The 24,547-nt window shown below is 28.9% G+C and overlaps 1 protein-coding gene and 1 non-coding gene across 2 annotated transcripts; both read right to left on the bottom strand.

Annotated features, from left to right (window-relative positions):
* Positions 1-5,035: 5,035 nt before the first annotated feature.
* On the bottom strand, positions 5,036-5,761 carry LOC118056118 (wound-induced protein 1). The gene has a single exon (XM_035068236.2). The coding sequence runs from the start codon at positions 5,693-5,695 to the stop codon at positions 5,207-5,209; it is 489 nt and encodes a 162-aa protein (XP_034924127.1). The 5' UTR covers positions 5,696-5,761; the 3' UTR covers positions 5,036-5,206.
* A 4,994-nt stretch (positions 5,762-10,755) lies between these two features.
* TRNAY-GUA (transfer RNA tyrosine (anticodon GUA)) lies at positions 10,756-10,839 on the bottom strand. The gene is given in 2 exon segments: positions 10,756-10,791; positions 10,803-10,839. It is a non-coding gene; the product is annotated as a tRNA-Tyr (tRNA).
* Between the last annotated feature and the right edge of the window lie 13,708 nt (positions 10,840-24,547).

The following is a 24,547-nucleotide window of genomic DNA, read 5'->3' as shown; positions in this document are numbered from 1 at the left end:
TATCTTACGTGTCTTTTTTTTATATATAGTTTCCATGCAGTAATCAGCTGGGTTCATGTGGACCAAACTCTTTTAATTGGTTGGTATAATAGATCTTAAAATTATTGAGGTAGGTGGAGTGATTCGTATATTTAATGTGACTGGTTTGATCTATATGGAAATAATAATTCCCAAGTTTTATATTATTTTTACGGATAGCGTGCAACATGCTTAGAAATCTATTCTTAGTGCATATAAAATTTAAGTTATTTCATTATTGACACTATAACAAGGTAGATGTGAAATTTGCATGATTTATTGATAATGTAAATAATTATGGGCTCGAACATGAAATTATAAGAAAAACAAATCCTTGCATCCACCTCAACTAATCACACGAATCCTGAAGTTAACGACTATGTAAGTTTCTAGTGATGATCATATTAGCAACCACGGAGCTTGAATCTAAAACTACAGGAAAAGCAAATCTCTTAATCTCATGCTCTTATTATTAAACCACCTACTAGATGGTTCGCTAATACTTACTTTAATTTGACCAGTGATAGCCTTGGCTTATTGTTACCTTAATATTTTTTTTTTACACAGTTCGATGCTAAATTTTGGTTACACAGGTCTCCATCTATATCAAAAACCGATGGCCTTGGCGAATTAAGATATGGGCCAGAGGGTAATGGGTGCCAATTAATCCGATAGCAATTCCTCAGAAAAAGAATGGTAGAGGTCCCCTCGTTTCCTCTGGTGACTAGTCAAATTGGCTCCCCACACTCATATATGATCTTGAACCCACCATCATTAAATATGTAATGTTGATTGGTGATGATGGGACAAATCAACGAGTTTACAAAGAGAATTGTGCACCATTAGTCCGAATTTGATTTGATTTCTTGTAAGGTTTGGAGTTTAAAATAGTCACAAATTTATAAAATTTATTTTACACGTTTAATTTGGATTTAGAACATAAGAATACATTTTAATTGCATCATGTTAAATTAGAAACCTAGAAAGAGTTATATAAATCAGCTCTTACAAAAATAATAATGCACCTTTCAATATTCAGTAGAGTTATTTAAAGTTATTTGAATAAATATTTAATTAACCTATAATCCAACATCCAAAAAATTAAATACCTCCTGCTTTGACAACTTTGATGAATGAACTTTTTATTTCTTATCGATGGAAATTATTTAACAAGACAAGGAGAAAGGCATACTAAGGTAGCTTAGAAGTTACTCTTGTAGGACCATGTCTTCAGTTGTCTGAATTGGTCTTGAGACAGTGCTCCTGGGACACTTGCCTCTGTACATTAACCTCGGATTAGAACCAAGTTTTGCAGAGGAACAAGAACATTGTGCTCACTTTACGAAGCATACTGTAGCTTTGGGCTTTTAGACGCCATGGAAAAACCCCCTTAAGCTCTCATCGTGGCCAGGGAAGAACAAGGCAATCCATTCAAACAAGTTCAGAGTTTTAATACTTTTATTAATTCTCAAATTTACCGCTTTATATTTATATATATATCAAGTTCACTTATTTACTGCTGCTGTGTTTAACGCATTATTGTTGAAGAAATATTTTATTTATTTATTTGGTGTTGTTTTCATCAACAACAATGATTGACGCTGACCGTAACTCTCATGAGAGATTGCGTGCGCAGGAGAATGAACAAGTGATGAATCCATGGTGAAAGTGAGGGCAGCTACAATAATCATAGATATAAAATCAGCAGGGTGACCTTAGATCCAAAACCTTATTCAAGTTGAGTTATTATTTAAGCTGGCAACTGGTAAGATTTTGACTTGACAAAATCCATTTAACTCAGCCTATTTTTTAGAGATTTAGGTAATTTAATCAAACTTGGTTCAATCTCAATTGTATAAACTATAAGCCAAAAAATAAGTTCCGCTTTGGATGTATAAAAACTCAATATTCTCATTTAACTAGATCTACTATCTAGAAGTGAAGGAACTTGTATTTTTTTTAATTGTGGGTTGTGATTATTGTCATTTGGATTTTTAATACTTTAAGTTTTCTTTGTATTTTGTATATTTGAATTATATTTGTTAATTTAAACTTTTAAACTTTATAATTGTTGTTTTATTTTGAATTAATTAAAAATTATATTCAAATTAAGGTTAAAAGTGTTGGGTTTTCATAAACATATGCACATAGTGGAAACAATAAGTTAAAAAAATTTCAGGAGTTTTAAGAATCTTATTATACAAATCTAAAGTTGTTTAGGGTTTATACAAAAATTATCTGAATATCATATGTTCTTTTAAGTTTGAAATAATTTCTTTAAGCCTAAGTTATTGCAAACCATAAGTCATTCAAGTCATCAATATGACATTGATATTCAATATTAACTTCGTTATCAATGTCCTCATCTAGGACACAAGGATTCAAATTTTCAAAAACATATAACCTTTTTTTTCTTGTTTGGAAAAAAGAATTCATACTTTGATACCAGTTCAAAAAGTTTGATTCAATAAATTTGTTGGTATCATGTATGCTATATAGAGATATTTATTTTTACTCATGGTAATCTATCAACCTATTCATGTAAAGATAACAAGTATTTGTTTTGTACATAAATATTTAAAACCAAATTTATATAAGGTATTAATTATAATTTTATCTCATGTTGTTTTCCTCCAAATTAATAGCCCCAAGTATTAATTCATAAAATCTTGCTTTGATCTCCTAGTGTGATAGAATCTCATTTAATTTATATGATCTTAAGTAACTCAATAAATCAAAATAAATTAAATTAGATAGATAACATCTTTAAGTGACGACTCTCTCTAAAAATATCATATATGTTTCGCCTAACTATTACCTCTAATTTTATATGATCATAAGTAACTCATCTAAATCATATAAGTTAGTTAGTAATAATCAATTTTATAGCATTAAACATATTTGATTAATGGTAACCTTATGTAGCTCAACAAGTTATCCATGAATGAAACTCTAATTTTATCCATATAAAATCAGAAGGCAATAATAAATGCTCTCAACATATAAATAATATATTAATGAGGGCTTTGTAATCAATTTTAATTATGTCTCATTTCATGGCACAATTGATATATCATACATAATAATTACATCTTAACATACACTCATAGCATGACATTCTAATTAGATGATTATGGTTATATCTAAATTGACTTTCTCGAGTCATCAAAGAGAATTGGGTGGTCAAATTCTAAGTAGCTACTGTAAATATTCATAAATCATTTGCAAGTATCATGGTTGTATCATTCACCCTATAACACCCCATCCCATTAGCAAAATTTTGTCCTCTTTGACCCATGGACCTTATGGATTTGTTCTTGGCAACCACACATGTCTTCAAAACATGTCTTACTAGTCAAGGTGAGCATACTCATACAAGGCCCTTTCCCATGTCCTTACCCGCCGATATGAAATATTACAATCCACCCTTTTAAGAAGTCGGACGACCCCGTCAACACTACCAGACAACCAGTGAGTCCAGCTTTGATACCAATGTAACACCCCACCCCATTAGCAAGATATTGTCCGTTTTGGCCCATGAGTCTCACGGATTTGTTCTTGGCAGCCATATATGGTCCCAAAACACATCTTACTAGTCAAAGTGAGCATGCTTATATAAAATCTTCCCTCAAGTCTTCACCCGCTAATGTGAGATATTACACACCCTCATTCTTTATTCGTCTTGGATTATAAAATAATTTTCCTATCTAAATTCTTACATTTCTAAATTATATAATATTTACATAACTGAATAAGAAACCTCAAGTTACATTTGAGAGGAATTATATGAGAAAATAATTTTGTAGTTTTAGAAGAAAAATAGATAAAAGACATGACACAAAAGTCCTTTTTTAATATTTCACCCATTCAACCATAAAAATACAATTACATTGGTTTTTAATATACATAATCATTCATCATGAATAATAACATGTTAATATGCATAAAAACAATTGCATGCTTTAATTATAATTAATGGCTTTATGTGCAATTTAAGATAATATTTCTAACAATTAAAAATATTAAAATCAAATCCAATTTGATAATTTCTTTAACTTAATAAATTTTATTTAATATATATTTATTAAGAAAATTAATCATATTATAATTATTATTAATATCCTTAAATATTTTAGGATCATTTAATTAAAAATATATTTAGTTTAGAAAATAATTAAAACTTTCTGACTTAAAAACTATCTTTACTTTAGAAAAACTATTTTCTAAATATTATTTAATTAAATACTTTAATTAAATCATAATCCTATTAGGATATTACCAAATTAAAAAAAATTGAATTAAGCATTTTAATTCAATCTTAATCCAATTAAAAAAATTAACTTTTGGAATTCACCTTCGTTAAATTTTATTTTTTTAGCAAACATTCTTTTTAAGCAAGTCATCATTATCATCAATTCATTTTAAATTCAGCTCATTTACTCTCCTTATTTATTTTTTATTATAAAATTAAATGAAATTATTTTATTGAATTTAATAACATATGTGCCTCGAGTTAGAAATTTCTTTTATTCTTTAAAACACGTTAACAAAGTTTGAACATTATTTTTTAAAGTTACAAAAAAAATTAATATGGTCTGCGGTAAATCACGAGTCACCGATCTAAGTTAAGTGATAAAACAAAATATTATAAAAAGCTCAATTAACTGCAATATGGGTGTTGGTTCATCGGTTTTCAAAATATATAGACATCCAAATTCTTTAATTAACTGGGGTATCAACAATCAATGATTGTAGGTCTTAAGAGAAATCCATTAACTAGGATAAAGCTATTGTTTTTTTTTTAAAAAAAAAAAAAAAAAACTCTCCCCTTTCTCTCTAGCCACTCTCAATTAGATACTTTGGTGGAGTAGTGTCATGAATATCAATGGACCCAAATATCTCCAGCCACTTTATGGTCTACTGCCAGAAATGAAGTCTTGGACGACTCCAAGTATATCATCGACAACAACCCGGTTAACCGGATTACGGGCGTCTAGTTAGTTTTTTGGGTCCAAGCTTAAGAGTTCAACATCATGTAATTTCTTCAAAAGTTACACAGCAGAAAAACACAGTAGCATGACTAAACTAGTTGATACACTACAGGATTTCCATTTTTTACTTAGATTCTTAACTAGGTCCGTTTCTCTTTTAAGGCAATGTCCCATATGATACAGAAGCACACAAGCCCCTAAATTCCCAGAACAAGACCAGGCAATGAGCGGTTAAAGAGGTCTCTAGGGTGGCTCTGCCACAAGGTGTGGTTCTCAAGCCTAATTTTCCAACCATGTGAGCTAATATCTGTCACTGTGAGCCATGTATTGAAGTACTCTCTGAATTGTGTGATCACACCATCTTTCAAGGTCCATACATGGACCCAGTAAACTTGTGCACCCTCCCAGCCCTCCATGATCACACAATCACCAATGGCCTCTATGTTTCTAGGCTCGAACCTGAACTTGGTCTGGCTCGACTCCCCTGTGAGCATTCTCATCATGTGTTGGCATTTTGGAGGTCCATGGAACCACCATTCTAGGTCACTTGCAATGAATCTGGCCACCGTCTCCATCTCACCATTTGATAATCCCTTGTATAGTGCATCAACAATAGCCTTGTTCTGCATTTCTGCATTCAAATCGGATACCGGCTTGGCCAATACGACGGCGTCATTGGCAGACATTCTGATGTTTTTTTAAGGGAATATATTAGTAAACTAGAACTTGAATGTTTTGCTGCGTGATATGGCTATGGCACTTATTTATAACAAAATTTTGGAGACTGGCTATTTTTTATGACATGAGAGATCCAACGGTCAGTGTTAGCTCCAAAGAATAACTTGTATTGATTGCCGAAATGATATTTTGATCCAAACATATGAAGCTATCAATAATTACAAACTCAGTGCTTTTCTGGGGACAAACTATGTGTTTGGTGTATCATTAGAATCTTCACCAGATAAACACAAATTCCTAATCCTTAATCTTCTCAGAATGACTAATCTACCCTAGAAAAGCTTTGTCATGTCATTTCAAGTTACGTGCTAAAATCAGCATAGAACATATATTTTCTTGTTTGTTCCATTGTTTTTATATGAATCTTGTTCTAAGAAGTGACTCGCCCTAGTATGATATATTTGGTTATTTATGTGATTCTTTTTAATTTTATGCAGCGTCAAATGTAGTAGTGCATTTGAAAATATGGTGAGGTGTAGTTTAAACAATGTTTTATCATAAGTATAATTTTAAAATATTTATTTAATTAATATATATTATAGTTTTACATGAATTTCATGAAAATTCTATTTTAAAACCTTCATTAAAAAAATATAATTTGTAATTTTTTATAATTTATAATTTATAATTTTTTTAATATATATTTTTAAATTAAAATTGCATCACGACAAACAAAGAAAAGAGAAGGGTTATCTTAGATTTCGAAAAAATGAATATGAATTTTAATATCATCCCCTTGTCCCTTTTCATGCCATGCGGCTTTCTTCCCAATTGCATGGAAAAGACAGAGAGGTTAATTTCTGCTAATATTTCCCATGACTTGTGGAATTCTCTGTTAAAATAAATATTTAAAGAGTGTGATTATAGTTATTTTTTAAAAAAATATTTTATATTAAAATATATTAAAATAATATTTTTTTTATTTTTAAAAAATTATTTTTAAAATTAGTATATCAAAACAATTTAAAATACATAAAAAAATAATTTTTAATAAAAAAATTAAAATTTTAAAAAAACAAGAATGGTGCCAAAAAGTAAGGTAAAGAAGCAAAGATAGTGGCCCTCTCACCGTCTGAAAAGATAAAAGAAAGCACACGTTATATAATTATATAAAATAAAAGTACTCTTTTACAGTTGACAAATTTCTCATGAATTTATAATTTTAATGTTAATGCTCGATCCAAACCTCAAAGAAAAGAAAAGAGGGAGGGAGAAGCGTATTTCAATGTACATTTGTCGAAGAAGGCCTCGAGTAAACTTTAAAAATAAATTAATTTATTAGAATAATTTTTAAGTTAAAAAAAAAAAAAAAAACCGAAATGTAATGAAGACGGAAGCACAAATAAAAAAACAAGAGGAAATAAAAATAGAGCATTTAGTTTGGTTATCACACCAAGAATCTAAGTTGTAGTTTTATTTATGAAAATAAGTCAAATAAGTTATGTCTCCCTATAATGTTTACAAGTCATTAAATAGACTTTAGACGAACTTAACATGGAAACAAAATTATAATCCCTTAATAAAAAAAAACAAATAGAAAATCCAAAAATAACATAAAATCCAAAAAAATCAACAAAAATAATAAAATTAATTCAAACAATACAACAATATTTTCAGGATCTAATTTTAAGATCTTTCGTAACTTGGCCTTTTATAAAACTAACCTCGAGAATCTCATAAAAAAATTTGAGTTTAATTTAAAAATAAATAAAAAATTATTACTTTATAAAGCTATTTTATTGGTTTAGTATGAATATATCTCCTATTAAACTTAGCTTTGTTTCATTGATCCATGAATAATTTTTTAGATTATTTATATTATTCATTAATGAAAAATCTCTATCTAATCAAGTTAGATTCTCACATGAGTGCTTAGAACTTTTTTTTTTTACTGGTCGGACTCTATTAATAAGTTTTTACAAAATTTAATGGAGTAAGTTGCCATTTTAATTATAAAAACAATTCCACAATAAATAGTTGTGATTTTGGTGAAAAGCATGAGGTAACTAGCTTTATGTGTGTTTGGCTACCTAGTTTTGTTTTATCAATAATCCAAGGATTTTGCACAGAAAATTGTCTGATCCTAGTAAAAAAGAAGAAACCCACAACCAATAACATTAGTTAGGATTGGCAATTTAGATGGATATGGAGTCGAACATGACTTGAATGGATAGTTTTTTTTAATATAAATAATTACTTTATTCGATATAATAAATAAATAATCAGAATAAAACAATATTAAGTGGGTTGAAAAATAAAAAAAATGAGATATGAAACTTTAGTGATGATCCCATATACAACTTTGTGTTGTTTTGAGGCTCCGAATCCATAAACAACAGAATTATTTTTGCAGCAGCAACAGTAAACTTTATCAAGGTATAAATATTTGCTCTCTTTGGAATAAATATTTTGGTTCACGTCCCTTCTTCTTTCATTTTAGTCATTTTGAGTTACTTTGCTCCATGTTATAACATAGATTTTGATGTGAATTTAAATAATATAAGTTTTGGTCAAACCTAATATATATTATTTTTTGAACACCCAAACTCAATGTATAATTTTTTAATTGATAAATAATAAATAAAATAAAATAATTTATAAGTACTCTTTGACATTCCCAAATAACATTTATATAGCTATTCATTTTCTTTCTTGGAATCCCTGTCATCATTGCCGGACATCAAGATAAGATTATTTATTTTTATGTTTTAAAAATATTTTAAAATTTTAATTTAAAAATAAAAAAATATTAATTTAAAATAAAAAAAAATATTAAAAAATTATATTTTTTTTTACTTCAAATTAATATTTTTTTATGTTTTTTCAGATCATTTTAATGTGTTGATGTCAAAAATAATTTTTAAAAAATTATATATATATATATATATATTAATATATTTTTAAATAAAAAACATTTTAAAAAGTAATTATTACCGTACTTCTAAACACCTCTAATGAAAAAATCATGAATTAGACCTTGTATTTTTGAGCAACTAATAAGTTAATCTCTCTTGTTGAAAGACCTCAAATCTCATGAATTGTTGGTATACAACTTAGCTAAATCCTTAAAATCTCATAAAAAAATATATAATTTTGATTAACGTATAAATTAATTTGAATCTACTTTAATTTTTTAACTTGAAAAAAATAGTCGAAGATTTTCAAATAATTGAATTATGATCTCTGAAATTAAAGAGAATAACTTGTGAATTTTTAAGCAATATAGGGATGAAGCACAATATACAAACATGATAAATCACAAAGAGCAATGAGTTGTAGGGATATTTTTGTCAATTGCAGTGATGTTGATGGTGGCTGCTCAAAAGATGCCAGGCTGGACACATTTCTTGTCTGTTTTCTTGTCGTCCTTCTCTGGTGGAAGCGGCTCAAGGTAGCTTCCCAGTCGCTTTCCGGGGGCGCGTGATTTAAAATTCCTAAACTGCCCTCCTGCCACCCAATTATCCTACCTGAATTGCTCGAGACAGTCAATTGGAGGAGGAGAAGAAATTTCTGAAGAAAAAAAAATCGAAACCAAGAATAAAATAAAATAAAATTCTATAAATATTTTTCTATATCACCCAAGCATCCACGAATATTTAATTGAGGTGTTGGTCCACAATGGAAGCATAATTAAATTTGAAAATTATCATGGATTCCACCAAGGTAAAGCATGAATTCTAGGATTCATGACGTGCTTATTAAAAATAAATTTCATTCTATTACATGCTTATTTTCAGGCTGAGTGAAACTCTATAAATAATAAAAATATATTTCTAAGCCTATGCCTTTTTTTTTATTATTAAAAATCACAAACTGGTTAAAACATGCTAATAAAAATATATAAACTTAATTCAATAAAATATCCCAACTAATTGATAATTAAAGAGTAAAGACTTTTATATACAGGCGATCTAGTGCTATTTTCTTCACTTAAAAGATTAATTTATCTACAACTTAAAATTTAGATGATATATATTGATTAATTGTAATTATCTACTTTACAAGCAGCCCAAAATTCCATCAAAAAAGAATTTAATATAAAAAGCTTTTAGAGTCTATCTAACATTAGCTAATTTGGTGAAACATCAATATCAATCCACGGCTCCACGCTCAGATTATTGATGATCATGAAAATAAAATAGTATGATCTTGGAAAAAGAAAGGACTGCAATCAAAGTGGAACCCTCTCCTGCTACCTATGCAAGTCTCTAAGTGCTTCAAGCCTAACCACGCCGATTTCTTTTTATTAAATTTAGAAATTAAATAAAGAAGAGATCGACTAAATAAGTAAGAGACAATATATATATATATATAAATGCAGATCAGTTGGATCCAGTCAAAGATATATCCACTCGTGTGCATGGGATTTGGAAACTCTCCTAATGCAGTGTTCAATGAATTGAAACCCCACATGGATTCTAATATCCAATCGATCATCGTTAGATTTTGAGTCTTGCTGCTATCAGATTGAAAGATTTTTTTTTTATTTGAGGAAACTTTATTTTTAAAAAAATATATTTTGTAGGTTCAGGTAAACGAGTAAAATCCCGACTGTTTTAAATTTTTATAAAAAATACATGTTTTAACTCGAACTGGAGATCTACATAGATTGAAAGATGCATGACACTATTGACAGATTCCTTATGTTAGATTTGCACGTTCATGGCGATAATCCATTGTTATCTGACTGGACTTTAGAGGATCCTTGCTGTTCATGTCATGTGTTGTCTTGATTGGCTTCAAATTTCAATGTCCCATTCCTGGAAAATGACAAGCTACAACTCAGAATTTATTGCAAGTTCTCTGCATTTTGGATCCTTAATGTTAGGTTGTAAATTTGTGTCATTTTTTTCACATTTAATCAAAACCCATTTGGAAATTTAACAAAAAAAAATAAACAATGTGTGTGTTAATGGGGAATCATAAGATAAAATGAAGAGAAATCAAATCTGCGAAGATAATTGTGTTTTTTATGGGTGGAAAAGAACTTAAAAATAAAAATAAAAAATCCGACCTGCCGGATTCGAACCAGCGACCTAAGGATCACAGCAACAACTACAGTCCTCCGCTCTACCAACTGAGCTAAGGTCGGTTTGTTTAAATTATTCCGTAAAAACCTAATTTGTAGAGAAGTTTACAAGTGAGAGACCATAATATTACCCATCGGTTTGCCCGGGATACCAGGGACCAATAGCCAATGATGATATCTCTGTGAGTCGAAACTTATCCTTTGAGAATTAATTTTATTTGGGTAAGAACATCTTTAATTTTATCTGTAAGAAATCCTAGTATTATTCAAAGCCGCCATGCTACCATCTAAATTTAGATTCAGACAAAGCTTACTTTTTAACTAGTATACCAATTTGAATTGCCTACATAGTGTTATTAGAGCTTTATTTTTTTTGTATTTCAAAATTGTTTTTGAAAATATTTGAAATTTTTTATTTTTTTTGTTTTAAATTAATTTTTTTGTATTTTTAGATTTTTTTTCAAATATTATTTTAATATATTTCTAAATAAAAAATAAAATAAAGCAGTTACCACTAAAAATAAATAAATATGTAATGTGATAGTTATCTGGAACTTTGTACCATATACTGAATCGAGGAGCACAAATAGCCATGTTGCTCAAAACCAGGCTTTGGCCCAACATTCCTGTCCTAAACCCATGAAGAATAATCAGCCCATACAAGTTAACAGCATTAGGACCCCTGTAATTTTGATAATTTTAATATATTGATATTAAAAGTTTAAAAATATATAAAAAAATATTTTTATAAAAATTATATTCACCAAACATGTACTTAACCACGCTTTGGTTAAATGACGTCTCTTAACCAAAAAAGAAAAATATACGTTAAGGATTCTCTTAACCAATAAAAACAATGTACATAATCACTATTATACCTAAGGATTGAGGACAGATATCTAAAATTTACTCATTTCTTACTATTTTTGTAGCGACATTATACAAATTTAGTCACTAATCACTATTTATTTTTTTATTTTCTTAGTTGCTATAAACCCACCCGACTATTTATTTATGCGTTTTAAAAGCGATTTTAAAAAAAATTTAAAATTTTTTTATTTTTTTATTAACTTTAAATTAATGTGTTTTTAGTGTTTTCAAATCATTTTGATATGCTGATGTCAAAAAACAATTTTTTAAAAAATAAAAAAAATTATTGACATACATTTTAATACGAAAAATTATTTGAAAAGTAACCGTAATTATACTGTCAAACAAGTTCAGCCCAACTTTTTATCTAGTACAAGTACTTTATGTAAATTGATTGATTTTATGAATTTAAAAATAACCTGAATAACCCGTAAAATAGCCAAAATATTTTTATAAAAACACTATTCACCAAACATATACTTAACCATGCTTTAATTAAATGACGTCAATTAACCAATAAAAAACTATACGCTAAGGATTGAAGAAAGATATATAAAAGTAACTCATTTCTTGCAATTTTTAAAGCGACATTATACGAATTTAGTCATTAATCACTATTTTGTTAGTTGCTATAATGATTTGTTCGCAGCTTATTACATTATTGGATTTTGAAACATACAAGTTTTTTCAATCAATGGTATTATACCAAACATCGTTGAAGGACATCGGGCATTCTCTGACCTCACCAATGTTTTCATGTGGAGACACATTCACATGCATAGTGCAAATGTGTCAATTTATTCCACATAAAGACGCACTTAGAATTCTATCTTTGGTGTAGCAACGCATTCGCGTGGGCACGGCATGGTGCAAATGTGTCTAATTCCATAAAAAGACCCACTCAGGCATCAAGATTATAGCACCAGGCATGCTTTGATTTAGAAATTTTTACACTTAAGGACTTCTTTCAAGGTTTAACAGCCCAAGAAACGACTCTAGCTATAAACATCCTTATTCCAGAACTCGCAGATTAGAGCATGCCTCTACTTGATAACATATATAGGTTTAGTATAATCAGCTTAAACTTGCTAGCTAGCCAAAGTTCATCTCTCCCAAAAAACTTACTTAAGGGACTTGCCTCTCATCTTGATCTTCATTGTTTGGAAACGTCAACCATTCATCTGTAGATATTGAGGTAAGCTGGCCATGACTTGGTTCTTCAAACACTCGAGGATTACTGATCATTTCTGCTTCATCTTTAAGACATGGGGTATTTCTGTTACCATCCAAGGTCTTTAAGAACCCTAGCCACCAACTATACGAAGCAGCTTGATTTTCTCCCCACTCAAATTCTGTAATTTCCATTGGGGGTGGTGTTGTCAGAACTGTTGTTGTAGTGGTGGTAGACCAGACAGGCTCAGGAGTTGGCAAGGTATCCGTCAATGAATAGCAAAGGTGCTGAGAATTTCTAGCAAAACAAGACTTGTTATTAATGCCATAGCTACTGTAATTATTACCTAAGAAAATGGAAGGATCCCTTCTTGAAGCACCAGACGAGGATGAGGACGGGGATGAGGCTGATGATGATCTATGAAGGTGCAAAGCATGAGCAATCTCTCTTCTCGCTTCAGCCATGTTGATGACACGATCTTGGGTGCTAGTCTTTCTACCATGAGACCTCCTCCTCATGGGCCTTCTTGAAGGATCACTCTCTAGTGATGAACCCATATTGTCCATTGCTGTCTTCTAGCTAGCAAGATTGATCTCTCTTTCCCCTTCGCGCTTGGACAAAGTTAAAATTCCCTCGACTACTACTAGAGGAATGTGCTCCATGGGCCGGGGATATGACTGACAAATGTTCGGAGACTAAGATAAAAGCAGGTAGCTAGCTAGTAGATGTGCAAGTGGCAAGAGTTGGCAAAAAGTTGACCAAAAAAAAAGAAATTAAAAGGGATAAACTGAGCAAGATAGTAGAAGCATATGAGTTGACACGTATGGTGGAATCAATGGACACATCAAATCCTCTTTATGGAATTTAACTGCAAAGTCCTTGTCAATATAAATATGTGCTTACCCACCTTGTACTTTCTGCAGTAATTCTTTAAAGCTAGGGTTAAAGAGGTGAGCAAGGAAAGTCGAAGACGACGAAGGCAAAATGATCACAGCAGGACGCCACTACCAGGCGAGAGAGGGCGGTGGAGGAAGATGAAAATGCATGGCGTTTTTGCTTGGTTCATATAATTGATAGACGCACGTTGGATTTTGCAAGCTATATTTAATGGAAGAAGTCGCAGGACTTCCCTGAGATCCATTCCATTGGCTTTGAAAAATAAAATTGTATTCTATTCTTTTTAATTTGTTTTTCTGTAGTTTTTGAGATGGACTGTGGCAGTTTTAATGGAGGAATAATAGTAAAATCATTATTTTAAAAGTTTAAAAACTAACTAAAATATTATAATTATAAGACTCTCGACTCTATTTAAAATTTAACTTCCTGGGTTGACTCGCAGGTCAGCTAATCAACCAAAACTTTGATTTAAAAAAAAAAAACTTTGAAACAGCCATGTAAATCCAGTAATCTATGAGCTATAATATTTCCCTGGTTGATTATGGAGAAAACCAACTTTTTTATTAAATTAAATTAAATTAAATCTGTTCAAATAAAATAAAATATTATATTTTTTTATATGAATTAAAGTTATTAAAATAAATTAATAACTTACCAGGATAATCAGTCGGACTAAACTGGGTATTGTAGCAACAAAATATATTTCTAGTGTCGGTAATTCCACCATCCACGATTAAGATTACGCCCACTGTATGTGTACGTGGACGACAAAGAGCAGCCTCAGCTATACCATGGGCCTAAGAGTTGGGCCTTTTGGTTTGTTAGCCCACCAATAAAGTCCTCCATGTTTCTCGCAAGGGAAGTCCAAAGTTCATGAATCATTACGATTTACTTATCTATTAAAAGTACATTACCTGTGTTTTTGAAAAAACTTTAAAAAATAATCGTTGTTATTTACCACCGTCACACCTGGATCAAAATTTTTAAAATATTATAAAGAGTATAAAAATTATTTTGCAATGTTATCGGATACAAATGTAAGTTTTCAATTAAACGATATCAAAGCTAATTTGATGTTAATAATAATAGATTAATTTTATAAGTTTATGATTAACAATAAAAAATTTTTAAAATATTAAGTAAATTTCGCCAAATGTGTGTTTTTATTTAATTATATAATTAAAAATTTATTGGAAAACATGGTGAAGGCAAAAAATTTTAAAAAACTTCCCTAACAAGAACGGATTCACCATCAATTCCTTCTCATAATATCTCTCTCTCGAGAAACTAATTTTTTTGATTCCCCTCATAGGTTTCATGGATTAACTTTAAAAGAAAATGTAAAAAAGGATTAAAAAGAAAATAAATGAAAATAAGAGATCTTATTTACTGTTGAAGTTACAGCAAATGTGATATAATCCACAGTAACATCTACAGTATTTTCGCTAATTTTTAGAATTTAACTTGATTTTTATGTTTATTGAGCTAATCTAATTAAGAACTCATAATGATTTACTTGGTATAATGGATATTATTTATTTTTGTTTTGATGAAACAAATTTTTATGCTATAATAAATAATAATATTTAATAGTTTGTAACCTAAATATACTATAATTAATTATATCTTCAAGTAACCATAAAAATTGTCTATATAGGATGGCTAAAAGCTTCATTGCCCCAAACTATATCATGCTAGGCCTTGTTTGGGAAACAAAACCCTGCCCATGATCATGATCCTGAACTGTTGCCGCCCGTTTCTGTAATTTAAACATCAAATTATGCACCGTGCTTAATCGTCTGGCTTTGGCAAACATAGGCAAAGAAAAATTTTAAAAACAAAATTCAGAGATATATATATCTCACTTTATTATTCCATGCGCATGCAATGGATCATAATCCAATCCCATTTCCAGGTAATTGTAACTTTTTTTATTATTTTGCAAAATTACTGGTGCATCGACAAGAACTACGGCCAAAAAGGAGCCTCCAATTCCCAAGTAAATCAATGCTTATTATGAACCGAATCACTTCTATCTCCACCTTCAAAGATCTTGAGTTTTATTGCAGTTTTCTTCGTTTTCCTTCTTTCTTTTTTTGCCAGGCAGAAGCGAGTGTTGGGTACCATTCGAAGCACAAACATTCATGTCAAAACAGCTAGCAACTGAAAATCCAATTACCAAACAATCCAAATCTATAACAAGAAGAGGAAATCCTAGCATAAATGTCACAACCGATCAAGTTGCCAAGAAACCAGAAAGATTCAAGAAGAAAAGTACAGAAACCCGAGAAAAGGTTCGACCGAGTCTTTTGGAGCCTAGGACTCCGGTGGCTTCTTATTGGCTTGGTCAGATCAAATTGGCTGAATCAGTCGGCAAACATTTCGTTTCTGTTGCCTTTCTTTCGTCTTGCCTTCGATTCCAATGCTGAGGTTCGCAGTTATCCCCCATCATTTTCTTCTTCGAACTTCATTAATTTCTACTGCCTTGCTTGATTTTATTGTACTAAAATTTGAATAATGTTTATCTGTTAGCCCATAAGGAACCTTCGTGTTGAGCTGAAACGATACATGGGACGACATGGGTACTTGTCTTACGAGGCAGAGTGGAAAGAAGTCAGTCGCAGCTATGGAATTTTGAAGGAAGAAAGCAATGTAGGAGGTGAAAGTTTAGAACTTGGAAAAGGGAAGACAACTTGCTGATAAAGGGAGTGATCGAGGAACAAGAAGCTGTTTAAATTTGCAGGGACATCAACCTTAGCAATGCTTTGTTACATGACAAAAATTAATGCAGTCATAGTGTCCAGCTATATACTTCATGCATGTAGATGGCTGGATATAATTTTACACCTATTCTATGTTTTTTTTATTCAGTAATTTTCTTGTAATATATTTATTTTATTTTAATTTAATTTAATGGAGTGATTAATTCTTCAAAATGCTAGACCAAGAGCAAGAAGATGGGGACCTCACTGGCTCTTGAAGTGCCGTCCATTCGAGCCCCAGCAGCAGAGGTTTTGATGGTATCAAGGGAGGAAAAAACTGCAAGCCAAGAACCAACAGGTCAAGAGCTAAAAACGTTCAGCCCTGGCCTTATAAAAGAAAAGAAAAGAAAAAAAGAAACAGGGAGGATATGCAGTTTACATATATTTTTTTATTAAAAAAAAAATCCGATACTTATCCTTCTTTTTGGCATTCGTTAGCTTTTCCTGCAAGTAAGCACTTTCCAAGAAAACAAAGTTTTCACAAAACATACTCACCTTCATTTAGGAAACTTTCTTCAGCGTTGATCCTGATGTAGCCAATAAAACATTGCATATACATAGGTGCCACAAAAGTTATGTAATTTTTTAAATGTAGGTTGTGGTTGTTTTTTAAAGTATTTTTTTATTTAAAAATATATTAAAATAATATTTTTTTATTTTTTTTAAATTAGTATTTATACCAATGCATTAAAATAATCTAAAAATATCAAAAAATACTAATTTAAATAAAAAAATCAATTTTTTTCTAAAACACGTTTTTAAAATGCAAAAAACTTCTCACATAATTTGGGCTTTCCATGGTTTGTGGAAATGGGTATGGACTTAAAAATGCATGTGGGCTTTGTTGTTGCTTGGATGATGCTTAATTAAATCAATAAATGTATGCAAGAAAAAATATGTAGGGTAAATAGTTGTAGGAAAAATACTGAGTCTGTAAACATGTTTGTTTATCTGATGATCCAAAATATTTATAGATCTTAGTTATGTCAGCTCATCTCAAACATGAAGAATAATGTTACGTTTGATTAGTGAAAATATCGATACTCATTGTTGTAGTGTCTACCATTATTATTGGTTGAGTCATGGTGAATACTAGTGATATATTGGCAATAAATTGTCATTGGTCTTGAAAGAAATGTCTAAGTTTAATAAAAAAATGATTTATGTTTGCAATGTTAACCATTGGCTAAAATATCACGTTGCATAAACTTTGCACTTGCCAAGAAATTCGTAGAATATGTTAGTCATGAAAAACACTGTGTGCATCAGTGGTGCATGGTACCGTATTTTAATTTCTCAAAACTAATATTTAAAAGTATAGCAGTGAATTTTTTTCAAAGTATTTTTTTTATAGAAATTATTAAAATAATATTTTTTATTTTTAAAAAATATTTTTGATATTAATATATCAAAAAAAATTAATATAAAAAATAATTTTAAATAAAAAAATTAATTTGATGAAACAATTTTTGGAACCCCTTTAAACAAAAAGTATATTGAAACGTGCTTACGAAAAAAAAAAAAAAAAGTGTAAGGTGCATTTAGGCCGGACCGAGAATTCCTTGTGTACTGTCTGGGCATGTAGCCCAAACGGCAACAACAAATCTTGACATCTGGGCCATATGGCCTGAAAGGTTTTTTTATTAAAAAAAAAAAAAAAGTCATTTTAAGTGCACAGTCAACAAGAATGCTATGTTACATGTACATGTTTTTTATGCATAAAATTGTGTGATTTATAGTAATATTTGGTTCAAAGTATAATTGAGAAATTTTGAAATTTGTATCAACTCTTTTTGTCTCTAAGGGGTATAGCATGGTAGCAAAGGGCTTGAGATCTGCACAGTAGGTCTCGAGTTCGAGTCAAGACATGTATTTCTTGTAAGAGTCTGGAACAGCCAGGGTTTTACTCACTCATCTAGGCCCATAAAATACGCTTTTTGAAGAGTGGGGTTTCCTTGAATCCAAACAAAAAAAAAGTTTTCAAGGCCATCCAAAATTCAAATATTCAAGTAAATATGTGCATAAATTACTATTATAAAACAATCATCAACTAAAATATTCATTAGCTAAAAAATTGACTTCAAGTCTGAATAATTGGGTTTCATATAAAAAATTAAATAAATAGAATTTTGAATGATTCAATTAAAAACTCTAATTGATTTATGACCTATATTGACCCGATAAAAATTAATTAAAAAAATCCATCAATTTTTATAAAAATGATAATATTTTGATTTTAAAAAAAAAAGTAAAATTAAGGGATTAACTTTTTCAATCTTTGTCATGAATCAACTTCAATACCTGTTGTTAAAAATGCAATATTCAGTGGATCATTGCCTAAGATTTTATGAGACAATAAATAATTGGCTTATTTACTTCAATTTTTCAAAGGTAGTTGGTTGGCCTCGAATAGTTTGGTACGTTGGAATGCCTTTGGAGCCATACATAATTGACCAGTATTTCAGAATATATTCTTAGATCTCCGGGCCCCACACCCTGTCTCAAAACTTAATTATTCCAGGCCAGACTCGCCAGAGCTAGGCGCGTGGCCTAACAATTTAAAACCCATACGCTTCGGTAATGTTTAACTTTGACTACTTTTTTAAAAAAATTAGAGATGTTAGGAACCGACTTAAAAAAGGTGATTTGCATAATCCATTGAATTAACTTGTAGATTAATCACCTAAATCACTAAAAATGCTAGAACAGGCTACCAAAAAGGAAGCCGAAATCTTTAAGTACTTTTTAAAGTCTAAAGCCTCTTTCTATTAGGGATTTTGAGATTGTGACTATAATTAATTTTTAAAGTAATTTACATTTAAAAATATATTAAAATAATATTTTTTAAGTTTTAAAAAATTATTTTTAATTTTAAAATATTAAAATGATATGAAAACACCAAAAAAAATTAATTTCAAATAAAAAAAATTCATTTTTTTTAAAAATACTTTTAAAACATAAAAACAAATAGGGTATAAAAAAGGCTAAAGGTGATCTTTGTGTTAGAGCTATTTAAAAAATAAATTATTAAATTATTTTTTAAAAAAAAATTAATATGAAAATATAAAAATAAATTTTAAAAAATATTATTTTAATATATATTTTTTTAAAAAAACACCACTGCAAATTAAAAAAGCATAGGAGTAAAGGGAACTTGAGCTGTCTTTGACCGCCTATTCAAAGTCTCAAACTTGAGCTGATATTATATTAATTATAAATACTAACTAAAAAACCTTATTCACTGACAAATTTCATATACATCATGTAAATTATAATAAAGATTTTGGATTAACGTAAAGAACTTTATTTGTTATTATTATTAGCAATAATGAGGGTATGAAATTGAAAGATAAAATATATTAATTTTTTATTTATTATTTTGCAATCAACCTTATTTTTTTATATATGATAAAGGACCAATCAGGGTATCTTTCATTGAACAAGTAAATGATAATATGACCAAACCCCTCGCAGAAAGTCGGAGTATTATAACATAACGATAATGCTTGGTCTCCTCTTTCTTAAACTTGCTACTACATCCACCAAACAACTCTAGTTTTCATGCTACCCTCTTCAGAAAAATATTGACTTGAAGCTCTCTTCTTAATTTTTTTTCCAAGAAAAATCCAGTAAAATATTTTTATATTATATTAATTGCGTGTTTGATGTTATGTTGGAAGGTGGTTTTTAATTGTGTTTTTTTATTTAAAAACATATTAACATAAATTTTTTTATATTTTTTATTTTAAATATCAGCACATCAAAATCATTAAAAAAATAAATAATTTGATGTTTTTAGAGACAAGTACATTTTTAAAAGCACTCAAAAGCAAAAGTTAGCACCCCAACTCCCAGACATTCAAAATAAATTGAGATTCAATCAAAGAAAACAAACAATAAATGGTATGATATGATAGTAACCCTTTGACTCTTTTTTTCTCTTTAGAAATGATGTTATTTCATATCAATATTTTACTTCAACAAAGAATATTGTATTTAAATCAACAAAGAATATTGTATTTAGATTTTGTTTTAATCAATAATAGTTCATTCATCTGCACTCCTACACGGATTAAAAGATTGTGAAATCAAACATTAATTCAATACTGAAATGTTTTTTTAGACTACGATAACCTCATAAAAAATAAAACAAAACCAGTTATGAACCTTAATTCTCAATTAACATAATATCTAAGGATGAAAAAAATAATTAAATAAAATATCACACCAAACCTGTAAATCAGGACAACTTGGGTATACTCTAACAAACCCACGAATCATGATAACCTTATAAAAAGATAAAATAAACATAAATAAATTATGAAGCTAAATTCCCAACAATCTCAATATTAAAAGATAAAATCAACAAAAACAGATTAAAAATCATAACAAAAAATCATAAAGAAAAGGGGAAAAAAAAAACAAAACACTTGTAATTCATAGTGCAATGGGTGTGAGTAAACATTGGTTTCCTTACACCATTTAACTGTTGTTACTTTATAAAAGTTAATAACATGATTTTTCTCTAAAATATTTTTTTTAATAATATGAGAAAAAATAAACTATAAAAAAATACCCCGCCAGACTCATAAACTATAGTAACTTGGGTTACCTTGACAAACCTGCAAATCATATTAACCTCATAGAAAGACAAAATAAAAAGAAACAAATTGCAAAGCTGAATATTTAGCCATCACAGTATTAAAAAATAAAATTGACAAAAATAATTTTAAAAATTTATAACAAAAAAAAAGAAAAAGAAAAAAAACCATGTGTTCAAGCAATACAAAAGAGGGGGAAAAAGCCAACGCGGGGAAACATTGTAATAATTCATAGTGCTTTGCAAGGAAGTTTAATAAGATGATTTTTCTCTAAAATTATTTTTTAACTATATGAGAAAAAAAAATAGACTCTAAAAAAGCCAAGTTTAATTTAGAAGAAGAGGAAGAGGAAGAAGAAAGGCAGCCCATCAAACCCATATACCAAGGTAACATGTATTATCTTGACAAACTTGTAAACTATGATAATCTCATATAAAGAAAAAATAAAATGAAACAAATTACAAAGTTAGATTTTCAATTATCCCAATTTTAAAATATATATAAAAAAAAAAAGCAAAACATTGTTGATTACTATTCTAATCCACATTGCCGATAGGTGTGGGTGAACAATGGTTTCTCTACACCATTTAATTGTTTTTTATTTTATAAAGTTTAATAATATGGTTTTTCTCTAAAACTATATTTTTTTTAACTATATAAGAAAAAATAGACTATAAAAGCGTTAAGTTCAATAAAAAAAATTAGAAGAAAAAATCCAACCAAACTCATAAAACCAATACAACCTAGTTATTTTAACAAACCTACAAATCACACTAACTTTTTAGAAAGATAAAATAACAAGAAATAAATCACAAAGTTAAATTATGAGTCATTCTAATATTAAAAAATAAAATCAATAAAAATAATTTTAAAAAAACTATATAAAAAATCATCTTCAAGCCAAAAAAAAAAAAAAAAAAAAAAGAATTTTTTGCAATTTACAGTGCTTTCCCTGTATTAATTCCAAAAGAACATTTCATTGTCAAGCAAAGCATTTTTCATGCTATAAAATCATCGACGTATCTTGAGGCTTTAAAGTTAGTTGCTTTTCGTTGGCTTGAGCAGCCCTCGTTTTAGGTGACCTCGGCGAAACGCACTAGAAAAACGAGGAAGGTGGGAAATGTATCCTACTGGTTATTATTCAACGGTGCAATATTGCACATCACATCTCCAATTAGCTTGCTAGCAGTTTTGACCAAGCAAACATCTTTTGTAAAACCAAAGTTTATAAATATATTAGATTAGCATGTAAATATATTTAGTTATTTAATCTGGTCTGAGAGTTGATCTAGCTAAGAAGCCGAGTTTCAAGAAAATTTTAAAAACAGTATTTGAGGTTATAATATTAATTTTATATGGAAAAGTTTTAAAAAAAAATTATGGAAAAATAAGTTATTTATAGACATCCTACATGAAAAAGTTAAGAAATAATATGAATATGGACTGTCTATATAATTATCTCATATCAAAAAATTTTAAAGTATTTCATGTATATGTGAGTTGTATATAATTATCTCACATCAAAGGCTAAGAAACATTTTATGTGAATGAAGTCTATATATATAGTTATTCCATTTCAAAAAGTATATTGTGAATAATACTTTCACTGAGTAAGTTTCAGTAAAAATTTTGAGAGATCACAAACACTTCTATTTAAAACTTAATTTTCTTAGACATGACTTCTTAGAGAATATCTATTCACCGCACTAACTTTCTTTCTATATATGTAATCAGTAATGTAAACGTGAACAAAACCGACCAAATAACTTCTGATGTCAATTTTATAGAGTATAAGCAAGATAGCATAGATTATCATAAACAAATCAATGATTCACTTATTAAAAAATATAAATCAATAAGATATATGACTTGTATCAAATCGTCCAAATAGCATGAAAAGTAATTTTAGAAGATAAACTATAATTTTAAAACAAAGATATATGGCAAACTTTTAAAAATTAAACGAAAAGAAAAAAAAATCATAACATCCCAAAAGGTTATAGATTAAAGAATATAAAATTAAAATTAAATCTATATGTGAGAATATATCAAATTAACATAAAGATAAATAATAACTTAAATTTTAAAGATGCTAAAATCTCTTTCACAGTTAATCTATAAAATTATTTTTAAAATTATTATTTTTTCTTATAGGATTAATTAAACAAAATCTAATATATATATATATATATATATATAAAGAAAAAAGAGTAAAGCCTTGAGATTGTAAGACCAAAGTTTGTAAATATATTAGATTAGTGTGCAAATATGTTTAGTTTATCATAATAAGATTATAGTTCAAATATAATTAGTATGGATTGGTAGTTTATTATCACAAAGGCATGTTAAACAAAAGATGTTCTAGAAAAGACTAATATTTATACATGTTTAAATCTCTAAAGTCAAGACAAATAAGCTTAAATCAATTATGCTTATTGAAACAAGAATGGTACTTATTTGTTGATACATTTTAAAGTAATGAATCTTATTTTTGTTATTATCGATGATGAATTATTTATCCTTAAGGCTTTATTACTCATACCTTGTGTAACTTTGATGTATGCAATATGTTTTTCAAATTCCAACAACACTACCTTGATTTAAATGTACTTTTAAATCAAGATCTTTGAACTGAAGAATATAAAATTTAAATATCTCTCAACCAGTGGTGGAGGTAGGGCGCTGGTAGGGGCCTCGGCCCCTGCAAGGAAATTTTTCCCAGCTCCTCTCTTGTATAAAATAATTAAAATTTCAATCTTTTTAAAATAATTATTTTAATTTAGCCCTCATTAATTTTTTTTTCTTGCTCCGTCTCTACTCTCAACAATATAAATCTAAGCTCTAGATCTGGAATGAAAATTAAAGAATAAAAAAATGAAAATAATAATAATAAGGTGAGAAAGAGTAAAAAAAAATTTAAAAATAAAGTTTGAAGCTCTTATTTCACCATCTTCTTATAATGAATTTTAAAAAATAAAATATTAAAGAATGAATTTCTACTACTATCATAACTATTATAAACCAAAAATTAAATATAGAAAACCTGAGAATTCTTTGAGCTATAAAACAAAATTTCTTCCCAAATTTATTTATTTTAAAACAATCATATGGGATTTGATGATATCAATAAATATATATATTAATCATTGTCACGTAACAATCACATCACATCACCACAGTAGTTTCGAGTAGAAATCCCATATTTTTGTGTGAATGACGTTCAAGAAAAGAAGTCTTGAGATGAATTTGCTATGTTAGATGCTAGAGGTATATTCCATGCGAGGATGAAGGTAGGATGTAGCATTTGGGACAAAATACCTTTTATCAAATGTCGGAAAAAATATTATCGAAATTACAACAAAATTAAAAAAAAAAAATCAGTAAACATATATAATAATGATTAAAGTTGAAGTTGAAAAACTTGTAGCAATTACTCACTACATGTGTCGTTTTGAGTTAAAGTATCCAAA

This window comes from Populus alba, chromosome 16, assembly GCF_005239225.2.
Source record: "Populus alba chromosome 16, ASM523922v2, whole genome shotgun sequence".
Classification (NCBI taxonomy): domain Eukaryota; kingdom Viridiplantae; phylum Streptophyta; class Magnoliopsida; order Malpighiales; family Salicaceae; genus Populus; species Populus alba.
This window is presented reverse-complemented; position numbering and strand designations above follow the sequence as displayed.